This window comes from Lacerta agilis, chromosome 8 (genome assembly GCF_009819535.1).
Source record: "Lacerta agilis isolate rLacAgi1 chromosome 8, rLacAgi1.pri, whole genome shotgun sequence".
Lineage (NCBI taxonomy): Eukaryota > Metazoa > Chordata > Lepidosauria > Squamata > Lacertidae > Lacerta > Lacerta agilis.
The window spans coordinates 8,878,814-8,906,201 of record NC_046319.1 but is presented as its reverse complement, the minus strand read 5'-3'; the positions used below and the strand labels follow the sequence as shown (position 1 = coordinate 8,906,201).

At 48.6% G+C, this 27,388-nt stretch overlaps 1 protein-coding gene across 2 annotated transcripts in view; it reads left to right on the top strand.

Annotated features, from left to right (window-relative positions):
• The first annotated feature begins 6,830 nt into the window (after positions 1-6,830).
• The window catches only part of PLEKHM2 (pleckstrin homology and RUN domain containing M2), a 30,630-nt gene continuing 10,072 nt past the window's right edge, over positions 6,831-27,388 (top strand). Inside the window, exons 1-9 of one of the 2 annotated variants that reach the window (XM_033159346.1) lie at positions 6,831-7,104; positions 15,496-15,602; positions 16,978-17,087; positions 18,607-18,706; positions 19,466-19,553; positions 21,266-21,452; positions 22,625-22,684; positions 24,072-24,309; positions 25,596-26,366. In XM_033159346.1, the coding sequence (XP_033015237.1) occupies positions 7,042-7,104; positions 15,496-15,602; positions 16,978-17,087; positions 18,607-18,706; positions 19,466-19,553; positions 21,266-21,452; positions 22,625-22,684; positions 24,072-24,309; positions 25,596-26,366 (1,724 nt within the window). In that variant the 5' untranslated portion in view covers positions 6,831-7,041. The remainder of the gene's footprint in view (positions 7,105-15,495; positions 15,603-16,977; positions 17,088-18,606; positions 18,707-19,465; positions 19,554-21,265; positions 21,453-22,624; positions 22,685-24,071; positions 24,310-25,595; positions 26,367-27,388) is intronic. The other variant, XM_033159347.1, reaches the window with a different exon arrangement.

Here is a 27,388-nt window from a genome sequence, read left to right as displayed (position 1 = left end):
TGTAATGGCGATTATCTAGTTCCCAGTGGACCAAAATGGTGCACGGCTACATTGGGGTTTAAAAAGCAATGAGCGCTTGGAGTGCTTTTTTGCACTAGGTGAACCAAGCTCTCATTGGACCCCCACAGCTAAGAGAATAAATGGTGGAGACAGGGAAGAAAACGTTCTTGGAGGATCATGAGAATGTCCTAGTCCACCGCTGAAAAGATGGGTGAGATGTGTCAGACTTAATCAGGCTGGACTGTCCTGGGTGCAAAGCAATATTGGGACGGCACTAGGAGAGAGAAGAACAAGAACATACACCCTCTTTTCAACAATACCCCAACCTACCCACCCCATTATTCTGTTCCTTCTATCATTCAGACATTACAGGTCCCCTTTATGGCAGAGAGCAGACCCAAAGCAAAACATGGCCCCACCACAAATCCATCTAGCTTTGCTAGTTAATACAAGAGCTGTCTTGCTTTCCTTCTGTTCTGCTCTCTGCCTCACCAGGAACCTGTGTGTTTTGAGTGTCACTAGAACTGATAGGAATGACAACTGGCTTTTATATTTTTCAAAGCAGCTGTGTTGCTTTGTCCTGTGGTTCTTGACACAACCTGAGATCTCTTCATTAGGGCTTAAACCTAATTAAAGCTCCAATTGTAGGTGTCATCTGGGACCTGAAAGCAAGAATTGGGCTGCAAGTCTGCATAATATTTCTGTTCTGTCTTTGTAATGGCACAGGGGGGGGTTCTTTTCTCATACATCTTTGCCACCTCTCCATCTCTTTCTCCTGTAAAGAGGGAAATCCTTACAAAGAAGGCTTTTAGAGTGAAAACCTAGTCCAGGGTGGCAGTTGGGGGGGGGGGGAGAATTCCTTGCTAGGGATTATCATCATTTGGAAAGAGATTGAAAATAAAACCACCAAAGTTGTGATTCTATGGGGAGGCCGCACTTTGAATGCCGGACACAGTTCTGTTTTCCTCGGCTCCGATGGGATACTGTGAAGCTGCAAAAAAGGGCAACCCAGAATGTGTGGTGTTCGTAGTTCTATCTCAGAACAGTAGTACCCCACAGGGTCCTCCGTTGAATGGTGAGAGGGCAGACAAAAGCAGGTATTTATTCACACAGCGCATGGTGGAACTGTGGAATTCACCGCTGCAAGGTGCAGTGATGGCCACCAACTTGGGCTGCTTTAAAAGGGGGCATGGCAAATTCAAGGAGGATGCTAGCCTTGAAGGCTATGTTGTGCCTGCGCTGTCAGGAGGCACCAATGCTTTTGAATACCAGTTGCTGGGGGGGGGGGGATGAACAGTGGGGAGAGTGAGGTTGTCTTCACTTCCTGTAGGGGTGTCTGGCTGGCCACTGAGAGAACAGGTGCCGGACTATGTTGGGCTCCCTTTGGGGTGATTAGCTTCAGGGCTGCTCTTACGGGCTTCAGTTGCAGCTACCATTTTTTTCCTCCTGCAAGAACCTGCTGTGAAATGTTTTGGAATACAACTCGCTTCAGCCCCAAAGCCTGGCTTAAAGGATGTCTTCTACCAGCTTTGATTACTTGCCCATTGCCATAAAGGGCTGCCTGCTTTAATACAAGAGATGGTCCTGGGGTAGGCATTTGGAGGCCTGGCCCTACACTGACTGGCAGCAGCTGTCCAGGATTTCAGACCCGGGAAATTCCCCGGTCCTCACTGGGGGTGCCTTCAGGAATTAAAGCTGGGCTTGTAAAGCAGGTGTTCTGTCACTGAGCACATTTCTGATGGTGACTCTCAGGCCTGAGCGGTTTTGCCCATCTCTGTCCTGGCACAAAACCCAAGGTCTCCCAGGTGGCTATTTGGGGCTCCAAACTCTGCCCTTTGGCTCGTGTCAGTGTTGGGGCAGAGCTGGTGGGAATCCTGAGCTGATTATATTTTACTTCTTTAAAAAAAAAACCTTATTTTGGGGAACTTAAGCTCCTCAGGGCTGGGTTGGCTTTAACTCTGAGAAATTAGGGAAGCTTAACCCGCAAATGGATTTGCCTGTTTTTCATGCTTCAGCCATATGTAAGAATTCTGAATTCTGGGGCAGATGAATGTTGCAGTTCAAAATATCTGGAGGGCACCAAGGTAGAGTAGGCTGCTTTAGTCTATGTAGGGTACCTCTCTTTAGAAATACAGTTGCCCCCCATTAACAGGCAGCGGCGCCTGCAAATTTGTAAGAAAAGTTTTGGATTAATTTGAATAGCTTCCCTACAAAAGAGTGTTGGCATCTTGGAACTGGCAAACATCTTTATTTAAATAATGATCTGAGAGTTTGCCAGTGCCGCCACCACCATTCATGATCATAATTTGCAGAAGATGGTGGACAGCTTGCCAAGGTGGGGCCTTTTTTACAAGAGGATGGATGACCTAATCTGAAACTTTGCATGCCACAGGGATACTTTTGGAGCACAGCTTTTTGAATTTTGTGTCGAGACACGTTAGTTGTAGGTGTGTTGTGCAAATGCTCCTCCCGGGGCTGGAAAGGGGCACGTTTAACCTCCGGTTTGCTAGTAAAACTGAATTACTGTGGCGTGAAATGATGCGTGTCTAAAAAGTGTGTCCCCAACATGAAAAGTTTGGAAAGCTCTGCTCTGGAGTATGGGCCAAGATGGAGAAAATGTACAATGCCTGTCTGGATACAAAATCATGGAATTGTAGAGCTGGAAAGCTGAAGCTTCCCTGACAGACGTACATCCAACCTCTGTTTAAAAACCTCCAATGAAGGAGTGTCTGTCACCTGCCAAGGGAGTCCGTGCCGCTATTGGAACAGCTACTACTGTGAGAAAGTTCTTCCTAATGTTTAGCCCTGTGTGATAGACTCTGAACAGAGGAACGGTGCTGGATCTGTTAGCCCTACTCAAAGTAGGCCCATTGAAATGAAAGAACGCACCTAACTTGGGCCCAGTAATTTCAGTGTGTGTATTCTTGAGTGAAGGGATGCGGGTGGCACTGTGGTCTAAACCACTCAGCCTAAGGCTTGCGGATCAGGAGGTCGGCGGTTCGAATCCCCGTGACGGAGTGAGCTCCTGTTTGGTCCCAGCTCCTGCCCACCTAGCAGTTCGAAAGCATGTCAAAGTGCAAGTAGATAAATAGATACCGTGCATTGCTCTGGTTCACCAGAAGCGGCTTAGTCATGCTGGCCACATGACCCGGAAGCTGTCTGCGGACAAACGCCGGCTCCCTCAGCCTATAGAGCGAGATGAGCGCCGCAACCTCAGAGTCATCCGCAACTGGACCTAATGGTCAGGGGTACCTTTACCTTTATTCTTGAGTAGAAATTAGCTGAGTACAACCCATGGTTTTGAAATCCTGCCTGGGAGCAGAGCTGAAAAATGACCTTGTGGCGACTGATGGGCTCCTTGTGTGTCCTAAATAAGCCTGCCCCAAGTACATGAGTCTTTGCAAAGCAGTTTTAGCCAAGCAAATTTCCCTTGTTGATCCACTTCTTCCTCTGCGGTTGTAAATCCAAGCGGAGTCTTTTCAAACTGTCTGATGTCTGTCCTTGAGCTCAAGCTTTTCCAGTGGTCTGGGCCTCTCAGGAATCCTCAAGCTGTGTTGCTTCAATGCACCCTTCTGGGCTATGAACTTACTTGTTTAGGCTGGGTTGTTCTTGCCACCGACGGCTTCAGCATTGTGGGAGCACTTGGGGTTTTGTTGCTGTTTTTCTGATCCAAGCTATGTTTTCTGTTACTGCCACTGGCAGCCCACTTTTGGTTTCTTTGGGTTTTTTTTAATACTTGGGGATAAACAATCAGAATAAAAACATGTAAAAACATTTTTAAAAATAAAAACAAAGTTTTATCATAATGGTTGTCGGGATTTTTTCCTCCCTTTCTCACTAAACAACACCTAGAACATAGCTGGGAGAGCTGGGGGGGGGGGCGTCATCCAATGAAGTTGAATGTTGGAGAAAAATTGGGACAAACAAGAGGAAGGACTTCTTCACAAAGCGCATAGTTAAGCTGTGGAACACACTGCTGCAGGATTTAGTAAATGCTGAATTGGGCACTGTGGTCTAAACCACAGAGCCTAGGGCTTGCCGATCAGAAGGTTGGCGGTTCGAATCCCCGCGGTTTGAATAGGTACCGCTCTGGCGGGAAGGTAAATGGCGTTTCTGTGCGTTGCTCTGGTTCGCCAGAAGTGGCTTAGTCATGCTGGCCACATGACCCGGAAGCTGTACGCTGGCTCCCTCGGCCTATAGAGCGAGATGAGCACCGCAACCCCAGAGTCGTCCGTGACTGGGCCTGACGGTCAGGGGTCCCTTTACCTTTAAAAGGGTCTTAGACAAAACCATAGAGGAGGATGTGGCTATCTTACCTCCACCATCAGAGGCAGGATTTATATCGGTTGCTGGTGGAGCATAAGCCGGGTGGGTGTTGGCCAGGTTCGCCCCTGTTGCAACAGCCCTGCAGTCCATACTAAGGGTGCAAGTGATGGGAGAGCACCAATACAGTTCCTTGCCAAGGGCGCAAGGGAGCCTAGACACACCTGGGCGAGTGCTGCTGCACCCATGTCTAGGATATTGGTCCACACGGGCCTTTGATCCAGCAGCGCACTGCTGATGCTGGAGCACTTTCGTATCCTTGCTTGCATCCCCTCAAGCACTCCTGCACACCTTTCCCACTGCACCCTATAAAGTGGTTAGACGGGTTCAGCTTAGCATCTGTGGGTGTGTGACGACGAATCAGAGGTGCTAACTCCACCGAGCTAGCAAGCTCACCCTAAGAAATAGGCCGCTGAGTTACCTGTTTGGGCTTGCTTTCCTCTTCCACGCCAAGCAGGGTGGCCGACTCTAGTCGCCGTCTTGTGGTATGATTCATTTCTGTCTTTAATAAATATGCACGGATTTAACCGGTGAAGCCTTGATAAGCTGACAGAAGGGCCAAACTCCAGCTTGCATTTTGCCTCTGGAATGGAATAGAAATTGGCATTATGGCAAGGACACGTGGAGCTACCTTAACACGTAAGAAAATCCACATCGGGGCAATACCTTCATTAGGCCAACTGCCACGTCGCACACGCTGTTTTGTAAAACGTTTTGGTTGGCCTAATGCAAGTAATTTTTTGCCCAGGGTGAATGCTGGAATTCTTGTAAGGCTGGTAAGAGGTGTGCTTGCAGATTTTAAATTAAATTTGCAAGCGCATTTCTCCCACATCACTTTTAAAAAAGGACAGCCTTGCAACCCCAAAATACATAGCACAAAAGGAAAACGAATTGGGAGGGAGGAGGAAATAGTTCTTGGAAGGGTGTTTGTCAATAAAATGTGTAAACAGACTCCCATCCAGTGTCAGAAGGGGGTGAATTAGCACATACCAATCTTTAGATTAAAACAAAATTAAAAATTAAATTTAAAAAATCCTTCCAGTAGCACCTTAGAGACCAACTAAGTTTGTTCTTGGTATGAGCTTTCGTGTGCATGCACACTTCTTCAGATATCTTTAGATTGTAAACTTGCTGGGGGCTGGGACCTTCCCTTCCCTTGACATTTGGAAAATGCCATGTGTGTCTCAGGCAGGAAGTCACGTATTTGCACATGCATATATACACACACATAATTTTGTTAGCGGAAGGGGAAAAGAAGTGTCTGCATCACTGAGCTGAGGGTTGAGGAAAGTTTTTACCAAAGATCGGGGTGCTGGCATGAGGGTATTGGTTTTTTAATTTTATTTTGGTATTTAGAACCTACCTTTCTCTGGTCAACTCCTACCCCGTGCAGCTTGCAAAAATATATATCTCAAGAACTTAAAAAACTATCTTAATAACACAAGGCTGCAGGGCGGAGGAGATCTGGGTTCAAAGCGGCGTTGCTGGTGGACCTTGTTGTTGCCTTCCTCCCTGGGTATTAGCAGGACTAAAAAGGAGACGGATGCCTCACACAAAGCCTGGCCTACCTGATAGGTTTGTTGTGAGGAGAACTAGCAGGCCTCTTGGCTTAGCCTACTTCGCAGGGTTTTGTGAGAAAAATGAGGAGGCAAACAAAAAATAAGGGGGGGGGAATAGGAGGGGAAGGGAACAATCACTAAAAAAACAACCAATTAAACATTGATACAATTAAAGCAATAGAACCCAAAGTCCTTCACCTGTGGGAGGAAGGACAACAAAGATATATATATATATATATATAGACAACAAAGAGAATATATATATATATGTGTGTGTGTGTGTGTGTGTGTGTGTGTATAATACTGTATAATCATATGGATTCAGCTATACAGCTGCAAATACAGCATTCCAAGTGCATTATACAAATGTGTCACTAGATGGCGGTGGTCAGCTTATGGCAGATTCAACATATTTTTCAAAACGTCTTTTTTTTTTAAAAGCATTTTCACAGCGTGTTTTTTTAATGTGTGTGTGTATGTGTATATAGATTCCACCACGGTCTGGTAGAATTGTAGAGTGGGAAGGCCCTCTCTCTTCTCCCTCTCCTCCTAGGCACACTATACTGTACTGTATACGCTTTCCCTGCTCCCCCTCACACCCGGCGAACTACATTTCCCGGTGTCCTTTGCGCGGGCCGAGAGCGGCCTGGCCGGGGACGGACTGCAGCAGCAGCCAGGAGGCAGAGGCAGAGGCGGTGGCGGTCTCGGTGGCTGCCTCTTCTCCTCCCGCCTTGCCGGGCCGAGCCTCTTCTCCTTGCTTCCCTTTTCTCACAGGCCGCACCCGCAGGAGGCCCGACTGGCGAGAGGGGCCGGTCCCGGGCGGCGCTCTCCCCGGTAGCCTCCCCGCTTGTCACGAGGCGGCTCCACCCCGCGGCGGCCCGCCCCCCCTCCTTCTCCTCCCCGGCCGGTCCCGCTCCTCGGCTCCGCGCAGGATCCTTCCCGAGGGCCCTCTTCGTCCTCGTCCTCCTCTTCCCCGCCCCCGAAGTGCCCCCGGTGGGGGGGCGGGCCTTGAGGGTTGGGAGGGGGGCACCTTCCTCTCCGTGGCCCCCGGGGGACCCTCAGGACGGAGGGAGCGAGGGGTCCGCTGCGCCGTGGGGGGGGACGTCCTCGCCGTCGGGGCGGCCGGGGTCTCCGCCAGAGGAGCTCGTCGGCGCCGGCCATGGAGCCCCCCGGGCAGGTCAAGGACCGCATCCTGGAGAACATCTCCCTCTCCGTCAAGAAGGTCAGCGGGGTGGGGAGGGGGATTTTTTTATTGGGGGGTGTTGTTGTTGTTGTGGGGGGGGAGACCCACAGACGCCCCCCATCCCGCCACAAGGGTGCCCTTCCCAGCCCCACTTAACCGCCCCCCTACCGCCGTCAACAGACACACACAGCCGGCCATCCCCATCCCAGCATATTTCTCTTCCTTTCACCCCCCCCCCTACTCCCAATTCTTATTCGTTGTTATTACTATTACACGTCACTCGTTATTCTTGTTCGCTGTTGTTGCTGTTAACTCACAATCATTATGATTTGTTATTAAGATCTGTTAGTTTTCTTGTCCTTTTGCTACCTTCAACGTCGTTCTTGAATTTACTGTATTACCTTTTCTTTGAACTGCCCTGATACCTCTGTGTATAGGGTGGTATATAAATTCAATTTATTATTATTATTATTATTATTATTCCCCCTCCCCTTTGACAGGCAGGCTCCAAAGTTACAGCCGTCGCTACACTTTCAAAATTAAAAGCAGTTAAACCAAGAGCAGGGTAGGTCACAGGAATCTGAGTCACTTAAGAACTGCTTCATGGGCTCCTTTCAGGGAGGAAGGGCAGGTTATGGATTTAATGCAATATAAATAAAATTGAGATGTGCTATCCGGTACAACTTATACTCAGAGCTGGACCCACTGAAGTTGATAGGCATGGTGTATTTTTGTCCCATTGGTTTTAGTGGGTCTTCTCAGAGGAGGACGCAGCCCATTGTTGACGCGCCGCAACAATAGTGTTGTTAGTAACGTTGTTTCATCATTGTCACATGTTGTTGATGTGATTAGCCACAGCAGCATAGTATTACTTATAATACTATTAAATCAGCCTTTTTAAATTCATGGCAGATTTCTCAGTCCTTTCCCTGCTCTCTCTTGATAAGCCTTCTATGCTGGGGGAGTGTTGTGGGCACGGGGGAAGAAAGTCAGGGGAATATAATACGGCATTCTCCTGCTGGTGTGGCTTCTTCTGAACACTACCCACCCACCCAGGAGCACCCTATCAGGGCCCATCCCATGGCAATGATAACTGCTCAAGATGTGCTTTCTGACCATTTCAGCAAAGCTGTCACCTCTGTTTTAGCACCATATGACATCACTTAACCAGCATCCCTGGTTGCGATTGTACATCTCTTCTCCCGCATGGTCTGCCTTTGCCCCCACAGCCCAGCTGCTGTGCTCTCTTGCTTCCTTATCCTAGCTGGAGTGTAATAAGCCTGGGTATGCAGTCTCTGCAAGAAGCAAGCTGCAGCGCGTGTTGAATTTTCAGTGGGCCAAAGGGGCTGCTTTCTTTGGCAATGGATGTTTTTAGAGAGGCCTCTGTTCCCATTTTACTGACGACAAACCGAGGCCGAAGGGAAGGGCTGCAGCTCAGCGGTGGAGCACCTGCTTTCTGTGCAGAAAGTCCATGGCATCTCCAGCTGGGAACATCCCTTGCTCAAAACCCTAGGCAGTCAGTGTGGGTCATCCTGAGCCAGGTGACCAAGAATGTAAGGCCAATTGTCCTCACTGTGGCCAACCAGATTCCTTCTCAGCAGCTGCTATTCTGACTGTTTGGCATGCAGCTGTGGATGATGGGTATTTGAGTCCAGCAACACCTGCAAGGTACCCTGATGGCTCCCCACCACGACGGGCCTTTCCCCAGCAGGAAAACCTCAGTGTTTTGTGGAGCTTATCTCTCCCAACCTCTTAAACAAGCAGATGCCTTCGATGGGAGGCACTTTGCTCTCTGCTGGTCCTTTGCTGCTTGAAGAAACAGCCTATTGATTGGCAAGGAGGAGAGCCAGGAGTGTCTAGTTCTCGTAATTCCATTAATTGTATTTCCCGGCACTGCATCATCCAAATTACCAGTCATTCTTTCTTCTCCTTTGCCTTCTCTAACCTTTTCCCTGCCCCTGACTTTCATCACCCCAACCCCATAATAACCCACTTATCCAAATGCACAGACTATTCCGTGCAATATCTGCAGCCACATAATATGAAGGGAAAGTGCCTTTGGATAATATATTCAGTTTGCAGAACTAGGGTTTTATACCATCTAGATTTGGCTATCCTTTGCCATGACTTTGCTTGGCTATAGGGAACCAGAAGCAAGACTGTCCTCTTTGGTACCAGACTGTGTCTTTTGTATTCACTGCTGAAATCCATTTTATTTTTTAAAAAGGTTCATCCTTTTACTAGATCTGGCCTTTGGGATTCTTTATACCCTATAATGCTTAGCCATAGCCTTAATCCTTACTAAGGCTGGTGATATATCATCCAAAACCGGATTGAAGCCAATATTGTGATACCTGTTTCATAATTTTTGACTTGGCAATATGTCAGAATCATGATGTGTGTGTGTGCTATGCAAAAATCATGATGCAGGAAAAACATTGAAGCCAACCAATGCCTCTACATCGCACCATCCTTATTTCAGACACTGATATATCAGCATATTGCAATGTTTAGCTGGTGACATATCACAATGTTGAAAACCAGATATCGCCCAGCCCTATCCTAAACTGGAGACTCTTACAGTGGTTTACAAAACAGTAACAAAAAGTAAATCACCCTTTGTGGTATACATATACTGTATATTCTGGCGTATAAGACTACAGTGGTGCCTCGTAAGACGAAAATAATTCATTCTGCGAGTGTCTTCGTATAGCGAATTTTTCGTCTTGCGAAGCACCAAGGCAGAATAGCAGTTTTCGCGAAAAAAAAATTGTTTTCGTCTTGCGAGGCAAGCCCATTGACTTTTTCGTCTTGCGAGGCAGCCTTCCGCTAGCGAATGCCTTTCGTCTAGCGAGTTTTTCGTCTAGCGAGGCATTCGTCTAGCGGGGCACCACTGTACTTTTTAATCCAGGAAAATCTTCTCAATCTTCGGGAGTCATCTTATACGCCGGGTGGAGAATCTGCGGTCGAGTATATCTCAAACTCTATATTTTAACTGGAAAAGTTGGGGGTTGTCTTACACGCTGGAAAATACGGTATATATGTGTTGTCAAATAGCAATATGCAAAGCAGAGATACACCTGTATAATGAAAATATTTTGAATGTTCAGATAACTGTGTGCGTGCGTGTGTGCAATAAGGGTAATACAGTATTGCCCTGAAATCTGTCATTCCAGGATGTTGCAGGTATTATGCACTGCTTCTTTGCTCAACTTTAGTCCTTTCCACATCCAAGAACAATATGTTCATTTTGGTGTCATCGGGATGTCTCAGATTCTGTTAAAAAACCGGTCCAATGCAGGCAGGAGTCAGACAGTGGGGTTTCTTCTGAAAGTACATAATGAACATCTTAGCCATTGTTGGTAGGTTAGTCACTATTTCTACACGGTCCTCTTTGATAGCTCCAGTTAGATAGCGTAACACGCAGCATAAAGTAATCACAACTTAAAACTGTTTAAAGCACTCAGCAGCGCACCTTAGATACCAGGAAGGAGATGTCTTCAGACTTGCTTTCATCTTCTCTTCCCCTCTCACTCGCTCAACTCCTCCACCCTCCATCAGCCCCTTGCTCAACACAAACCCTCCTGTCTCCTCCAGGCAAATCCATTTCCACTTGTCCCACAGCAGTTGCACAAATTGCCAGTATTTCATGGCTGGCTTTTCCCACTCAACACCAAATATTACATAAACTCTAGTGCTGGGTTGGGGAATCTCCAGCCTGCGGCCTGCCAGACCTCCCCATTTGGCCCATGTGCTTGTTTTGGCCATGCCCACCTGCTTTTTCCCTGTGGCTGCAAAGCAGAGAAAATGCAAAAACCCTGAAAACTCCTTTGCCAAATTCTGAGGGAAGCAGGTAGAGACCCCAAAACTTTCATAAATTGCTGTCCAGTAGTTTTTTCCTCATAAAATTGGGTCTCCATGAGTTCTTACTGTAAGATCACATCACCTGGGGCTCATTTGTGAGGGAAGGGTGGAATATACATTTGATAAACTAGTTAATCAGATGATGGGCCTAGGTTTAATTTTATAAGATGCCCAAACATTCCCTAGCTCCACCCTGGGAGAAGAGCATTGCTGCAACTCCTTCATCCCTCTTGTGTGAAAGTGGGTGGCATAATGCAGTGAATGCAGGGGACTTGAAATCGTGAAGGAGTATTGCAAAATTCTTTGGCAAGAGTTGTGATCTTTGCCATTGCATATGTGCTAACCTTTTGTGGGCTTTCCTAAAGCACCCTCAGGTGGTATCCAGGTAAGTCCTACTCGGGGTCAACCCATTAAAATCAGTGGCCCCAAGTTAGTCACACCCACTAATTTCGGTGGGTCTACCCTGAGGAGGACTAACGTGGAATGCAACCCCTAGAAACTGTCATTTCAGCAAGAAACACAGTCCCCTGGGGAGGGGGCTGCTGCGGCTCATCTCAGCCCTTGGAATTTCCAATGAAGAGTGGTATTAAAGGCTTGATTTCTTTCTTTGAGGTGAATGGGGAACAGCTGCATATCAGGTAAATCCATTAATGAGGTTCAGTCAAAGGGTACTGAGCTTCAGTGGCAGGAACATGGTCTTCTACGTTTAACAACTTCTGGGCTGCTTTATAAAACAAGAGTTTCCCACTGGTGCCAGACTGTGGCCTGTGCATTGGGTGCTGTGTCAGGGCAGCCACCAGCAGGTGCATGGAAGATCTGGGATGCAGGAGTAGGAGAAAGGTGCTGAGAGTGGCCCCTTGTAGGAGCAGAGCAGCTGTTGGCTGTGTTGGCTGCTGAGCACAGGAGGAGGGAGGCCAAGGCTGGGAGTTGGAAGAGGGAGCTGTTGTCATTCCTTGTCTCGTGCAGCCTGCGGCCGGTCTGGCGTGGCATGTGGCCAGGCCAGGGAAGGGGCAAACGTTGGCATCCAGGCAGCGAAAGCGAGGAGGGCTGCTGTGTGACCAGCTCTGAGCACTGACAGATCCCCTAGGCACTGGCTGTAGAGCAGGACCCAAATGGCCATCGAAGGAACGAAATGGAGAAGAACAACTTTCCATCTCCCGCGTTACCATCAGCAGAGTTTCCTCCAGCTGTTGCCGTGAGCAGAGAATGCTGTCAAAAGCACATTCCCTCCTTCCTCTCTCGAGAAGTTTCACATCAGTACAAGGGCCAGTTTGCAGAAGTTGGCTGCTGCCAGCCAGCCGCTTAAGCGGGGAGTCCCTTTCCTCTCGGGGGGTTTCAGTGACCACAGTACTCCTCCTCCTCTTCTCTGCAGGGCCCTCTCTTAGGGTGCTTTCCAGGATTTTGCTGCATGGCAGGGGATCTATGGCCTCCCTGCAACCTACCACTCCATCCTTTGTGAAGTGGTTGTTCCAGTCCTCGAAGGAGCAGTCATATGCTTTGCGTCAGTCTCAGCCTGCTCAGCTCATGAGCTGCACCAGCCACTGCCTTTCTGGGCTTGTTCCAGTCCTTGGAATCTGCCCAGCGCTGGCATCCGAGCATTGAAAAAACTGGCTCAGAGTTGCCATGAAAGGGTCTCTGGTGGGCATCACCCCCATCCCATATGGCTCCCTGTGCCCACTGAGCAGGAGCATGGCAAGCTGAGTTATGTGGTGTTGATTCATTGACCCATCTAGTTCAGTGTCGCCTGCTCTGACTGGCAGCAGCTCTCCAGGGTATCTGGCAGAGAGAGCACTTTGCTCCTGCCTGGGGCCTTCTGCATGCAAAGCATGAGATACCAGCCCTCTGCCCAGGTGACGTATGGAAGTTGCAGAGCCCCTGCTTCCCTCCTGGTCTGAGCAGTTGTGGGCCCCACCCCACCCCCAGTTAGGGACTAGGTGTTCATGAAAAGTATTCCACAGAGCCCAGAAGCCTCCTCAGCACTCCATACTACAGGGGAGGCTGGGACTGACCCTCTTGTCATGGGGGTATTTTCCATCAGCTCTGAACGGTCAGCCGGGTTCAAGCCGGACATCTCAGCCAGGCTTCTGTTTACAGTGCTCTCTCTGTTTGTGTGTCCTGCCTGTGAATGCGCTTGGGCAATCACATGGATGTCTCTTAAACATGGACGTAGTTTGTTTTGCTTGTCAAAGGGTTTATAAATAGCTCTGCGACTCACCAGACCAGCATTCCCACAGGAGGAAATTGTGCCCTGTCACCTTATGGGTCAGCTTTGCTTGGTGGCATCAGCTGGGGCAGAACCCGATCAGTCAAGCACTGCTTGGCAGGATATCCAGTTGACACGTGAATTGACACCCTGATCAGGGAGGGAGGTCCAGCTTCCTGCCTTTCCTGCTGGTTGGGATTTTTCAGCCCCCCGGAGCAGGTTTTTTTTTACCAGAACATGCAGTTGTGGGTGCACTGTGAGAAGGTCAAATATATAAACTAGGTGCTGAACAGCTCCTTAAACCAAAGTTAGTCACCAAAGCAGGATGTTTAGTTGCCATTTTTGGGCCAGGTGGCTCTAAAGTCTTATTTTTCGAATGATGGACTGACTGTGATTAATTCTCAGTTAAACCTTTGGCTAGTTCAGATGGCAACATTGAGCTAGGTATAGAACTTCGAGAATTTAAAGAAGAAAAGTCACTTGATCCAGGGACAGTCCACATATATATTGGCCTGTTCCTTCCAACCTCTCTCTTTTTAATGGTTACACGGACCATTCATAACATAAGAACATTCTTCACAACTGTGAGCAGGGCAGTCGGGTGGGGGAAGTGAAGACAAACGACAACAATTAACTATAGCGTTGTTCACTGCTCCTTTTACAGAAGAAGCATTTTGGCTTCTAAAATTCATTCTGATTGTGCAGATAGAATATAGCTGATTGAATTCTACAGGGTGGAGTATTAGCGTGTGAAAACAGTCCAGATCCAATGATTCCAAGGCATGCACCTCCAGATGGTGGAGATGTCAGGCACCATCCTGGCGCCCAGGCAACTTCACTTGGTAGATCCATTGGAATTAATGACCATGATTAACTTCAGTCAGTGTGGTGTAGTGGTTAAGAGCGGCAGACTCGTAATCTGGGGAACCGGGTTCGCGTCTCCGCTCCTCCACATGCAGCTGCTGGGTGACCTTGGGCTAGTCACACTTCTCTGAAGTCTCTCGGCCCCAATCACCTCACAGAGTGGTTGTTGTGGGGGAGGAAGGGAAAGGAGAATGTGAGCCGCTTTGAGACTCCTTCGGGTAGTGAAAAGCGGGATATCAAATCCAAACTCTTCTTCTTCTTCTTCTTCTTCTTCTTCTTCTTCTTCTTCAGTCCTTTAGTTTCAGTGGCTCCCCAGGGTTTCAAGCAGGGGAGACGCTGCCAGAGCCTGGGACCTTTGGCATGCTTAGCAGATGCTCTGCCGCCGAGCCCCCTTCCCTTGCACTTGCCGCCATTAGCCCCTAGGTAGCAGAGCTCCAAGAGGCAGCCAGGCCAACCCTGTCCAAGCCAGGAGCAGCTCTTCCTTGCGTCCCCCTCCCCTCCTTGCAGTCTGTGCTGGAGAGCTTCTGTGCAGGTACACTTTGGGACACACCCCTTGGGTGAGCAATTGCAAAATGGGCGACGGGAGCTATGGGGCGTTGCCTCTCCTGCCCCGGGCTCTCCAACTGAGGCAGTGCATTGCTAGGGTGTCCCTCCCAAAACCGGCAAGGCTGGGAACCCTGGCTTGGGGAGAAAATGTCCCTCCCACCTTGCTCTGTGCGTCTGATTGGCTGGGAGAACTGTCTGCATACACAACTGTATCCCAGCAGGCAAACAGAGATAGTGCTGATGGAAGGTACCCACAATAAATATCTCCCCCACCCCCGCTTGCTGCACTGCTGGACCCCTCTTGTCACTTGCAGGAAATAGCTCACGGTCAGAGCGCCTGCCTTCCAAGCAGAAGGCCCCAGGTTCAGTCCCCGTCAGCATCTTCAGGCAGGGCTGGGAAAAGCCTTTTGAGCCCTTCAGAGGCATCTGAGCTCCTAGGTGCTTGCCCCCTGGACCCCTCTGGGGTGTCGCAAATCCTGCATTGCTACCTTCTGGCTCTACTGTTCTACAGGTGAAACTCGAAAAGTTAGAATATCGTGGAAAGGTTCATTTCTTTCAATAATTCAACTTAAAAGGTGAAACTAATATATGAGATAGACTCATGACATGCAAAGCGAGATACGGGAAGCCTTTATTTGTTATAATTGTGATGATTATGGAGTACAGCTGATGAGAACCCCAAATGAACAATTTCAACTTTGGGGTTTTCATCAGCTGGACGCCATAATCATCACAATTATAACAAGCAAAGGCTTGACATATCTTGCTTTGCATGTCATGAGTCTATCTCATATATTAAACTCTAGTAGCTAATGAAAATAATGGCTTATATAAATGGACTTTTCCACGATATTCTAATTTTTCGAGTTTCACCTGTATAATTCTATGAGGCAGAATGCTCTCCCCCAAAACTAATTCACTGACATGTTTTTTTCTCTTTCTCTCACCCTTAGCTGCAAAGCTACTTTGCCGCCTGCGAGGATGAAACTCCAGCCATCAGGAACCACGACAAGGTCCTGCAGAGGCTCTGCGAGCACCTTGACCATGCGCTGCTGTATGGGTAAGCCAGCCAGGCCTTCCTAACCGCTTTCCAGTTGGGTGCTGAAAATATTCCCAACCCCCAGTGCCACTCCTCTCTTTGAAAACGTTGCAAAGGCGGAGGAACACTTGGTGGATTAAGAACCCGACTTGTTTGAGTGGCACTTGGGATGGGCTCTTACCGTCCGTCCCCCTTCCTTGTTCAGCCCACTTTACGAGAGATCTGGTGAGTGTTTTCTGTTAAAGCAACAGGCTCGGCATAAAAGCCCTGCCAGCTTCAGACAGGAAAAGGCTGCCAGGCAGACATTAAAATCGCCAATATCTCAGTGCGCTTCTACAGATCTAAGGTGCAACTTCACTCGCAGTACGGCGTACGGTTCTCATCACCACACCTCAGATAGGGTCTGAAAACAAAAAACCGAATGACCGATGGAGCAGCTCCCCTGTGAAGAGAGGTCGCCACGTTTGGGACTTGCTAGTGTAGGGAGGGGGGAAGGTGGGATAGAGGCGTGGAGAAAGTGGGCAAGAGGAAGCTTTTCAGATCCTGCGGAAGCTGAATGGTGAGCGATTCAGGACAGGCAGGAAGAAGAAGCAGCTTATGAGTTCTCACAGAGCTGAGCTGTGGAACCTGCTGGCCCAAGAGGTGGCGATGGACCCCACCTTGGGCAGCTTATAAAAGGGGATTGGAGAAATTCATCGAGGGGAAGGGGGGGGGGCTATGAGTGGAGTTGCTAGCTACTGCAGCCACACCCTTCCTCCAATATCAGTTGGCAGCCCATCTGAATACCAGCTGGTGGGGAACAGACATGGGGCTGTTGTGCTCACACACTTCCTGTGATCCTCCTGGAGGCACCAGATTGGCCGCTGTGGGGCAGAATGCTTGTCTTGATCGGTTTTTGGCCTGATCCAGCAGCTAAGCTCTTCTGGTGTTCTTATAAGGCGACAGAGGTTGTACCTGGAGTCAATTCATGAGCAAGTTGAGTTAGATATTTTGGGTCTGGGCTGGATCTCTCCTGAACATTTTATCTGGGGCTGTGGAGGCAATGAAAGGAAGTCCATGTGTCTTACAGGCCGTGCGGCAGGTCCCCCTTACAATTCGGGAAAAGTGGCCTGTTTTGCCTTTAGAGTGCACATTTTAAAGAGAAATGTTTGCTGGGATGATGAGTTAAAGTCTTCGGGGGAGCAAACTCTGGTCTGACAGAATGCCTGGTTTCAATAATTATTGTAACTGTGTAATGTATTATATTCTGCTTTGTGTATATATTTTTTTAATGGCTCCAGCTACGCAGATAAATAATATTCCTATTGCAGGCTGTGCTGTTAAACAGCTCTGAGGCAGAGGCTTTGACACAGTGGCTGTCCTCCATCACCCTGTTTTTACTCCTCCGTTTCCACAGGCTGCAAGATCTCCCTTCAGGCTACTGGGTCCTGGTGGTCCATTTCACTCGCCGAGAAGCCATTGAGCAAATCGAGGTCCTGGAGCACGTGGCCACCAACTTGGGGCGCAGTAAGTGCGGGCCAGAGCCTGGCTGGCAACCGCCTTCCCGGGATGTAATGTGGCATAGTGTTTGTGTTACATGCAGGCCCTTGCAGAGCTAGGCAGAGGCCCGGGCCAGGTAGATAATGTGTCCCCCCCCCTTTTTTTACCCTGGGGATTTCAAGGCTTGAACCGTATCTGCATATAAAGACAAAAGGGAAAATATAGATATACGATAGTGATTTTTAAAAAATACATAGGGAAAAGGATTATTTTAAGTATTTACATTGTGAATATGCTGACCGAGGCCCCCTTTGGAATCGGAGGCCCGGGCCAAGTGGCCCGTATGACACCCCCCCCCCTCCGCCTGTTTGGGCCTGGTTACATGTTTTCTGGTTCAGCTTAAACCCAACCTGCGCCCTAGGATCTGAAGACAAACCTCTCCTTTGCATCCTGGCTGCTGCCAAGACTAGAGCTGTCAGGAATGGATGCAGGAGAGAAACTATGGAACTCTGTCCTTCAGGGGGTCCCTGTGGCCTCTCCCTGCCTGCCTTCCACCATTCAGATAAGACACTTTTATTTAGGTTAACTTTTAATTTGCCCGCTTAGGAATTCTCCTACTCAGAGGAAACCCATTTAAATTAAAAAACCTAAGGTAGTCATGTTCCTTAACTTTGACAGGTCTACTCTGAATAGTGCTAGCATTGACTACAATTCAGGATTTTTAATGTCTCTACTCCAGTTATTTTAGTTGTTGTCTCTTTTTCTGTTGTCTTTTATTTTATTTTTTAATGCTGTACTGCTGCTGTTTTGTTTCTTTAAAAAATCTGCTCTGAGCACTGCCGTTGTTGCTTTCTTTACTGTAGAACCAGAGGGTATAAACTCTCTGAAATGAATGAAACGCATATCCTGTTCTAAGCTGTTGCTCCCTTTGGGCTCCTATCCAAAGGACTGATCCAGTCTTCCAGCTGCCAGGCCACTGGCTGGTTCCACAGTCCTCTTCCTCACAGGGGTCCCCCATCCAGGCACTCCCCAGGCCTACTGTAACCATGTTGTGTGGACTCTGAAATACGTTGGGACGGGGAGGGGAATTTGTGTTCCCTAGACCCCTCTCTGCTGACACAAGGACATGCAAGCTTCTGAGCTGCACTGAGATCTTCGCCAGGCTGCTAGCTTTGTACAGAACCAGGTTCCTTAACAGGGGCAAGGATGCTCTGATCCCATAGTGTTTTGCTGGTTAAAGCAGGGGCTGGTTTAAGTCTGGCACCTTTTTCAAAAGGGCTTAATCCTGGGACATTTGATGGGTTCGGCCTTGTGTAGTACAGAAAAAGCTGTCTTGTCCTGCAACCTGAGGTTAAGGAGCAGGGCATGGCTTCCCAGCACCTCTTGGCAGCAGCTGAGCATTGTCTCATGATGACATCTCGGAGGCATCACCCAAAGCCATGCATTGAGCCTGTTGCTCTTGACATTTAGCCATGGCGGATGGGAGGTTGCCTACTCCTCAAGCAGTGCCCGTAAAGCCCTCTCCTTTTCCGCCCCACCCTTGCAGGCCGAGCATGGCTGTACCTGGCCCTCAACGAGAACTCCCTGGAGAGCTACCTGCGCCTTTTCCAGGAGAACCTGAGTCTGTTGCACAAGTACTACGTCAAGTGAGTCTGGCACTGGGGTGGAGAAGACGCATCTGCGCTTCCCCCCCACCCTTAATGTTAAAACGGTGTAGGGGAAGTGCAAACTGTTGAGTCGGCATGTTTTAAAATACATACAACTATTCCAGTTCACTGGTTTCTTAAGTACTGTAAATCATCTGCTTGAATGCACCATAGAAAACACACAAAATTTACATTATTGTGTGTCCCACTTAATTGAATATTGCAGTTCAACAGACTTTTGGTTATTGGGAAAAGGTTTAAACGGTAATATTGTTAGCATGGGTGACTCCCTTACTTTCATTTTCTAAATGAAAGTCAAATAAACACACTAATTCAGATTCCATTTGACTGAGGGTGCCAGAACACTTCTCTTCTCTTTTCTTTTTTAAAATAAAAACTTAACGATTTTATTTAAACAAGACAGGCAAAAGGAAAACGTTTACAACAGTGTAACACAGTTCAGTTCAGAATACCAGACAAAGAAAACTTTCTGATTCAAAATTTTCTGGAAAACCAACATATTTGCCTTCATTGATGTTGCAAGGAGTCCGAACTGACAGGTGTGCTTACGTGACTTGGAATATTAAACAGAAGTCTTTTCAATCTTACCTTCCTTGCTGAACTTGCAGAATTTGTCTTTTGAGATTGCAGAAGGAAGGGAAAGATAAGATGGGAAGAGGTTGGGCTTTGTTTTTACCTGGGTGGGCCATGAAACCTCTGGGTTCTTGGATGACCAGCTTCAACTTCTCTCTCCCACAGGAACGCTCTTGTCTGCAGCCACCATCATTTGACCCTCTTCCTCACGCTGGTCTCTGGTTTGGAGTTCATCCGCTTTGACTTGGACCTGGTGAGCAAATCTATTGCTAGAGAATAGTGGATAGACACACACACACAGCAGCAGCAAAGAACAAACTCTTGATGCAAACCTGCCCCCATTTTTCAATCGCCCTGGCCCCCATTTGACTATCCCAGTCTTTGGCAGCACAACTTCCATCATGCTTAGAATACACGCACGGAAATTTCCATGCCTCCTTTTGAGTTGCAGCATCTTGTTGGTGCCACAAGGAACGCTTAAACCACCTCCTCCCCTACCCTTCAATTTTCTGCCTCTACAGCCAAATAAAGATGCTGCATTGATTTTTTCCTCCATTTTGAAAGGCCCCTGCTTCTTCTGTATTGCATTAGCAGCATTTAAGAAGTACTTTGCTAGAGACTAGGACTAAGAGCCCTGTGTGAAAAGTGATTTACTGGGCTGGCAGGAGAGAGAGAGAGAGAGGGAGAGACTCAAGAGGGACCCCTTCATTACACTGGCTGTTCAAACCCCTTTCGCTACAGCCTTCTGATTTAGTCTGGACCAAAGATGAGCAGCATTTCGCCTTCCTTTTATTCCTTAGATGCTTTGAGGTGTGTTCTGAGCTTCAGTGGTGAGCCCCTTCCAATTAATTTGCCAACCAGGTGCGACGAACCTGCCTGCCAACTACCCCTCTGTTACTAAGTGTATTATTTCTGAGGTGTTCTGGGTCACTTTTTCTATTCACCCCACCTCAATCCTTGAGGTCCATCCGTGTGGATAATCCCCTTTTATTATAACTAGGGATAACTTAGTAACGGGGTTCTCTTGTCCAGCTGTCGTGGCCTGTTATATACATATATATATTGCTCTGGGCTCCTGGGTTAAGAATACCTCTCAGCTCTATCAGTTCTGGGGCTCTCTCTCATTATATCCCCCCACTGCGTCAGTTAGCTAAACCCTTTTAGTAACTGTGTAGCCTTACCGAGGTTTCTGCCCTTTTGCCCCTCCTGAGTGAAACTCCAAGACACAAACTATCACCCTGCAGGCCAGTTTTGTCTTTTCCATGAGTTCACCTCCTCATGAACATCCATATATCGCTGGACCAAATAAATGCCTCTTTTCTCTTGGCTCAACAAAAGCAAGTCTTTATTTCTTTCAGAACATCATGTTTCAAGTATTTCAATAGTTCATCAGCTTAGTTACATCTAAAGCATAAACTCTTTCAGTATAACCGACTGATCTTCATCCTATCCTAGCCTAACCACCACTATCCTGGCCCCACACCCCTCTTCTTCCCGGTCTCCACACACATCCTCCCTCTTCTCAACTGCCAAAACGGCCGTTCCCTCATTTTAAACCGGGGACGGGATGTAATACCTCCTCCACCCTAGGGCCAATCCGTCACACCAGGCACATCAGTGTCCAGGAGCCTGTAAGCAGACCCTTTCCCCACAAAGATGCCTCTCCCAGGGCTCTGGGTACTGAGACTTCTCCCTAGTCAAGTTACCCCCGCCCCTTGTTCTTCCTTAATAAGCAGCCCTCCAAGCACTGGCATGATTGTGGCTCCAGTTCTCTGCAGTGCTTGGAGGCTGATGGCCACATGCAGGTGCCCTAAGGGAGAGGTGGCGCCTGGAAGCAGGATGGTGGCAGCAGTGAGCAGCCAGCTGTGCTGCCAGCAGGGGCTCCCTAAGGGAGGCAGGTCAGGAGGTGGGTTTCTCCATTCCTTAGATGAACAGTAACCCCAGGTTTTCCCTTGGCCCTTCCAGGATGCTCCTTACCTGGACCTGGCGCCCTACATGCCGGATTACTACAAGCCTCAGTACCTGCTGGACTTCGAGGACCGCCTGCCCAGCTCAGTCCACGGCTCAGACAGCCTCTCCCTCAACTCCTTCAATTCCGTCACCTCCACCAACCTGGAATGGGACGACAGTGCCATCGCCCCCTCCAGCGAGGGTAAGTGGGGTGCAAGTGCTCCAGCCCCAACAGGGCTGGAGGAGGCCAGGGGATTGTTGCACAGGGCCCAGGAGACTGAAGTCTGCAGGCAGAAATCCCTCTTCGCTCACAAAACAGCAGTTTGGGGCGAAGGCACAGAGAGTTAATCCAGTTTGGGTATCTAGTAGTGGTGCTGTTTCTTTGCAGAGAGAAGGGGAGGGAGCGTGAGTGGTTTCGCTGGTAGGGTATTCCGGCCCTCTGTGCTGGAGCGCCAGAGCGTGGGTGGCATCTCCCTGTCTTCGTGGACAAAACCCAGGGTGGGGGAGTTACCTGCAAGCCAGGTCTCTCCGTGGCCTAAAAGGCTTCCTCTTGGATACACATGAATGGAGTACTTCTCTCAGAGTGGTGTGTTTAATAAGGTATTTGAAAATATCATGGTGGAGTGTGTGCAGAGTTTTCTCTCCACCTGACGCTGGTTAAGCCTCATCTGCCTGTGCTGTAGAATGAAGTGGGATAGTCCCGAGGTGCTAGAATGGACTGTACCACGTCTAAGAGTCAGTCAGGGGAACCACATTTTTAATGCCCTCTTGCATTTAAAAAAATGAACAAGCAAGCAGGAACAGCAACAGATGAATAGGAGGCAGGCACAACTAAGGAGCAGACTTGGTAAACTGCTGTGTTTGTTGCTGGCGATGATGGCGTTTCATTTCTGGAAGTTTTGTATTTGGGGGAGCATTTGGAAACTGGCACCTTCTCCCCCCCCCCCTTTGCAGCCTGGAGTGGTACAATCCAGCCACAGTTCCCCACCTCTCCTCTGCCCCATGCATAGACCTGTGCTGCTGGGAAGAACCAGCATGATGTAGTGGGCAGAGTGTCAGGCTAGGGCCTGGGAGACCAGGGTTCGAATCTCTGCATGGCCATGAAGCTCACAGGGTCACTGCCTCTCAGCCCAACCTACCTCGCAGGGTTGTTGTGGCCATTAAATGAGGAGGAGGCAAACCATGTATACCACTCTAGAGCTCCTTGGAGAAAAAAGGTGGGATATAAACACTATAAATAATAAGAGCAATGAATTAGCACCCCCGCCTCTGTCCCCCTTGATGCCCCCCTTGCACACACTACTGGCCATTTATTCCCCACCCCTTCCTTCAGCCTCCATTTCTAACCCTCCTTTTTTATCCCTCGTTTTGTAGATTATGATTTTGGAGATGTGTTCCCTGCAGTGCCGTCCATGCCCACCACAGCCTGGGAAGGTGCGACGAGCTCGCCCGCTTCTCCGCAGCCGTGCTCTCTCTGTGCCTCTTTTGTTTGCTTCATCAGAGCTTGCCTGCATGCCCCGCCATGGGTCCCTAATGCCGCTTGGCACCCCCAGGGGGGACCAGCAGCTCAGAAGAGTGTGAGGTCCCTCTCTCTGCCGTTCCTTGTGGGGTAAACAAGGGCTTGGCAATGGGTGCTGCAGCACTCCGGGGAGCAAGGGCTCTCCACCTCAGTGGCCCTTCCCCGCGGCCTTTGACCTCCCTCTCCCTCCCAGCGGGGTCAGTCCTGAGTGTCTTTAACAGCCTTCCTCGTTCTGTGGCTTTGTCTCTGGCAGCATGAGATGCTGGGTGTCCTCGTCTCCAGATTAACAAGCCTTCCAAACCCTCTTTTTCTGCACAGGCGTCGGTGATCACCTTCTCCCGGGCCACTAACCGCTTTCTCTGTTCCAACAGTGCATGGGAAAGACCCGAATGAAGCCATCACTTCTTTGATTGCCACCAACCCCACTTTCCCCCCAGCAGCCTCTTTTTTTAAGTGGGCTGCTGCGCTGCAAGCCCATCTCTTTGCTCTCCCTCTTTATGGGCTGCCTCGGTCTGTGCCGCCTCCTCCTCCTCCTCACAGGGCTTTGCAGCAGAAGGAAACCAAGGACTCTCTATTACAAGCTGCTTTCATGTCTTGTTTGTAGGCGAGCTTCTAGTCCTTGTATGATTGTAAAGGGAAACAGGGAGGACAGGACAGCAGAAATTGCCAGTGGGAAGCTGCTCAGAGTTGAGTTGAGGCACCTCCTGCCCGTTTTCCGTTCTCTTCCAAGCGCAGTCTGCCTACCAACCCTACGGTGCTCAGGGTTTGGGGCACCTGTTCATGGCTGGTGTTTGGTTGCTTACAGAGCAGCTGAATGGGACTGCTCCTCTTGCCTTGCTTGGAGCCAAGTCCAATCCCGAGGCAGCTCACCGCTCAGAGGCGTTTCTGCACTACAGTGCTGTAGTTCTTTAAATAACTGAACAAGCTTGAAAACCTGTGAGTTCTGTCCAAACAGGCGTTAAAGCATCAGGGGGTGCTGAATAAGATTGTTCAGTGCCTTTGCCAGATTGCAATGCCACGACAAGTATCGCAATCTGTGATAAGTTTCCAAAACTAGTTTTAAACCGAAACCAATAAGCACTTGTGATGTAGACGAGTCCTCCTCTGATTCCTGGCTGCTTACTTTGAATGACCCTGAATTGTCTTGGGAGGTCTGCAGGGGGCACCAAAAACCAACCCTTTGCTGGGGGGTCCTTCATGGGTCGCTCTTTCCCCAGGCTTTGCTTCTGGCTTCAGGACCTTCTCGTAGGGAGGGGGGAGCTGAATCACATTTTTGTTGCTTTTTCTCCTCCTCTTGCTCAGACGGAGACCTAACAGACACCCTCAGCTGCTCGCGCTCCACAGCCTCCGAGGTGAACAACTGCCGAGCATCAGCCAAGAGCCCAACTCAGCAGCGTTACAACCCTTTCAATGAGAAGGCGGAGGCATTGTCCTCCATTGAGACCACCCCAGTCCACTCTGCCTCCCAAGAGAAGGCAGACCTCACAACGACGGAGGGCACAGATCAGTCGGAGAACTGCATGGAGCTGGAGGTCATAAGGTCAGGGGGGGCAGAAAGTTCAGGGTTCCCTGGCCAGCTGGAATCCTATGAAACTGCTTATTATTATTATTATTATTATTATTATTATTTATTTTTACAAAAACAAATTCAAAATAATAAAGAGAAAAAACTATTACCATATCTATATATGAGATTCTCTGAATCTCGCGACTCCCCCCCCCCCGCATGGGTGCTTAAAATGATTTTTCTAAAACTGCATATCATTATGTTCTCCAGTTTTCATTTCTCTAAATTATCCATATTTTTCTTTTCTTTTTTTATAAAATTTTTATTGGTTTTCCACAGAAACAAAAACACAGAGACAATACAAAACACAAATACAACATACAACAATTACAAACAAACCTAGACATAAATAAATCTAAGCCGGAACACCAACATCCCTTTACTTGTTACAAAAAAAATATATTCTTGTTTCGAATCTTCTTGGGGTGACTTCCCCCGTTTTCTCTCCTTTGCCCCCCAACACCCCCGTGGCCTGACGCAACCCTTATGCCTCACAGTGTTTCTACTTCTCCATCTCTTTTTTTATTTATTTTATTTATGATTTTCAGGTTCATGTATTTCAATAATTTTCAATAATTTTACAGTCATTTTAACATTTCAAAACTTGACTTCCTTCCCCCTCTTTCTGCAGTTCCGTAAATTTATTATTAATATCTTCTGCATATCCAAATCAACTTTATTCATTTATTAATCTACTTTAAATATATACTCTTTTAAAACTGCAGATTACAATAATCCTGCCAGTGTTCTTATCTGTTTACAATTTGTCTGTAAATATTCAATAAACCATTTCCATTCTTTTATAAAAAGGTTGCTATCTTGATTTCTTATTTTTTCCAGTAAGTTTCGCCATTTCTGCATATTCCCTAAGTTTTTGTATCCATTCTTCTTTCGCTGGGACTTCTGCTCCTTTCCATTTTTGGGCAAGTAACATTCTTGCCGCAGTAGTAGCATACATGAATAAGTTTCTGTACAGTTTGGGTAGTTCTGTCCCTATAATTCCCAAAAGGAAGGCTTCTGGGTTGTTGTTTTTACAAATGTTATTTTAAACATCTTTTTCAATTCATTATCATTTCCCAGGAGGCTTTAGCCTTACTACAAGACCACCACATATGATAAAAAGAACCTTCTTTCTCTTTACATTTCCGACACTTATTTGATTTAGAGTTATACATTTTTGCCAATTTACTCAGTGTTAGATATCTGACATCTATCTATCTATCTATCTATCTATCTAATACTTCTCCATCTCTTTGTAGGTTAGCTAAAAAGAAGAAGACAGGCAAGAAGAAAAAGGTCAAGTCCGAAGAGGTCAGACAGGAGGACTCCAGCACCACTCCCAACTCTTCTGCGGTCCAGGCTGGAACTCAAGGGGCAGGCGAGGGGGACAAGTCGGGCACCGGAGCCAGGCAGCAGAAATCTGGCCTGGAGGCCAACCCAGATGTCAGCAGCGAGAGGAGCCCTGCCCTTCCCCAGCTGGGTCTGTGCATCCCCGAGATGAAGGACACCTCCATGGAGAGGATGGGGCAGTCTCTGAGCAAGGTGATTGACTCCCTGGACGATGCCAGTGAGTGGAGCCGCTCCCTCGAGCCCCCGGACCAGTCCTTTCGGACCGTCTTGCCAGAGGAGGTCCCCTCGGAGGGGCCACCCTCTGGCAGCGTTAGTGAGGGGGTTTCGGCCCCCATGGATTTCTACCGCTTTACCGTCGAGAGTCCAAACGCTGCTGCGGCAGGTGGTGGCTGCCATGACGCTGCAGGGGATGGTCAACCGCCACATGTTCTTGGTGGCCCTCAAGCTGCTGGAGAAGAGGAGGAAGGAGGAGGAAGAGAAGAGACGGCTGGGCCATGCATAGCGACGGACTTGCAGGAGGAGGAAGAGGAAGAGGAGGAGGAGGTTGAGGCAGGGAGTGTGAAGGCCCTCGGTATGCTAAAGGGAGACAGGGCCAGCCCCTCTCCGAGCAGCGCCGAGGACTCTGGCGTGGAAGAAGGCCAGGGGAGCCCTTCTGAGGCAGCCCACCCCTCCGAGTTCAGGTAGGTGACTGCGCAGAGGGAACCAAATAAAGCCGCCAGGAAATCCAACCCCGCAACAGAGGGTGAAAGAAGGTGGGAACCTTTCTGACCCAGGGCAGGGTAGGATGGGAAGGGGATACGGTTATTCCCCTTATAAATTAGGTATATGAGTTTCTCTACCTGAGAAGAAAACGGCGGCTGGCTCTTTCTGCTGGGTCTCCCAAGACAAGGAGAAAAGACGGGGGACGACTACGACTTTCAGTAATCTTTTATGTGTCTGGCAAATGATCACTCCAGCCTGCTAACCTCACGGTGGAGCCGTTCAACCTGGAATCTCTTGTTGGCTGCATTCACTTGCTGATGACAAAGAATCCAGATGGCGTAGCTGACAAAACATTGCGTTGTGTAGTTTTTGTGTTTTTTAAAAACCCAGGCAGCTTCTCTGACTTGCCGCAACTGAGGTGCTGTGTTGCCCAAGGTGGGCTGGCAGAATTCATTTGAGGCTTCCAGCTACTGTGGCTTCGATTAGCAGTTTCCCCTGTGCGACTTCCTCCTCTCATTCCTTCCCGTTCAGTGAAAAGGAACTGCCTTTGAACTGCTCCTCAGTTAATCATCTCCTTTTCCCCACCTAGGCAAAGTGTCTTTAATTTTAATTTCCCTCTGTGGGGAACAAGAACTAAGCAAGGGGCAGTTCCATCAGTATTGAGAGTGAGAAGCCGCAAGGAGGAGGGTTCTAACTCAATTTGCAGGAGACCTTTCCAGAATGGGGCTTGCTCCTGAGCAAACATTGTGGAAAGTTCTGTCCTTAGTGGCATGCAAGCACTTACATTTTTGGCTTGGGGGTGACGGTGAGGTGTTGCTCGTTCCAGCCCAAATGCAAAAGGGTCAACATTGAAGAAGATATTGACCATTGGGTGAGGGAAGCATTGCTGGATAATATGGTCCACGTGGAAATGACCTCATAAGGCCCAAATCTCCCGCTCTCCCACTGGCCCTGAGATATTAGGTGGGAGGTCTAACCCTTCCATGCTTTTCGAGATTCA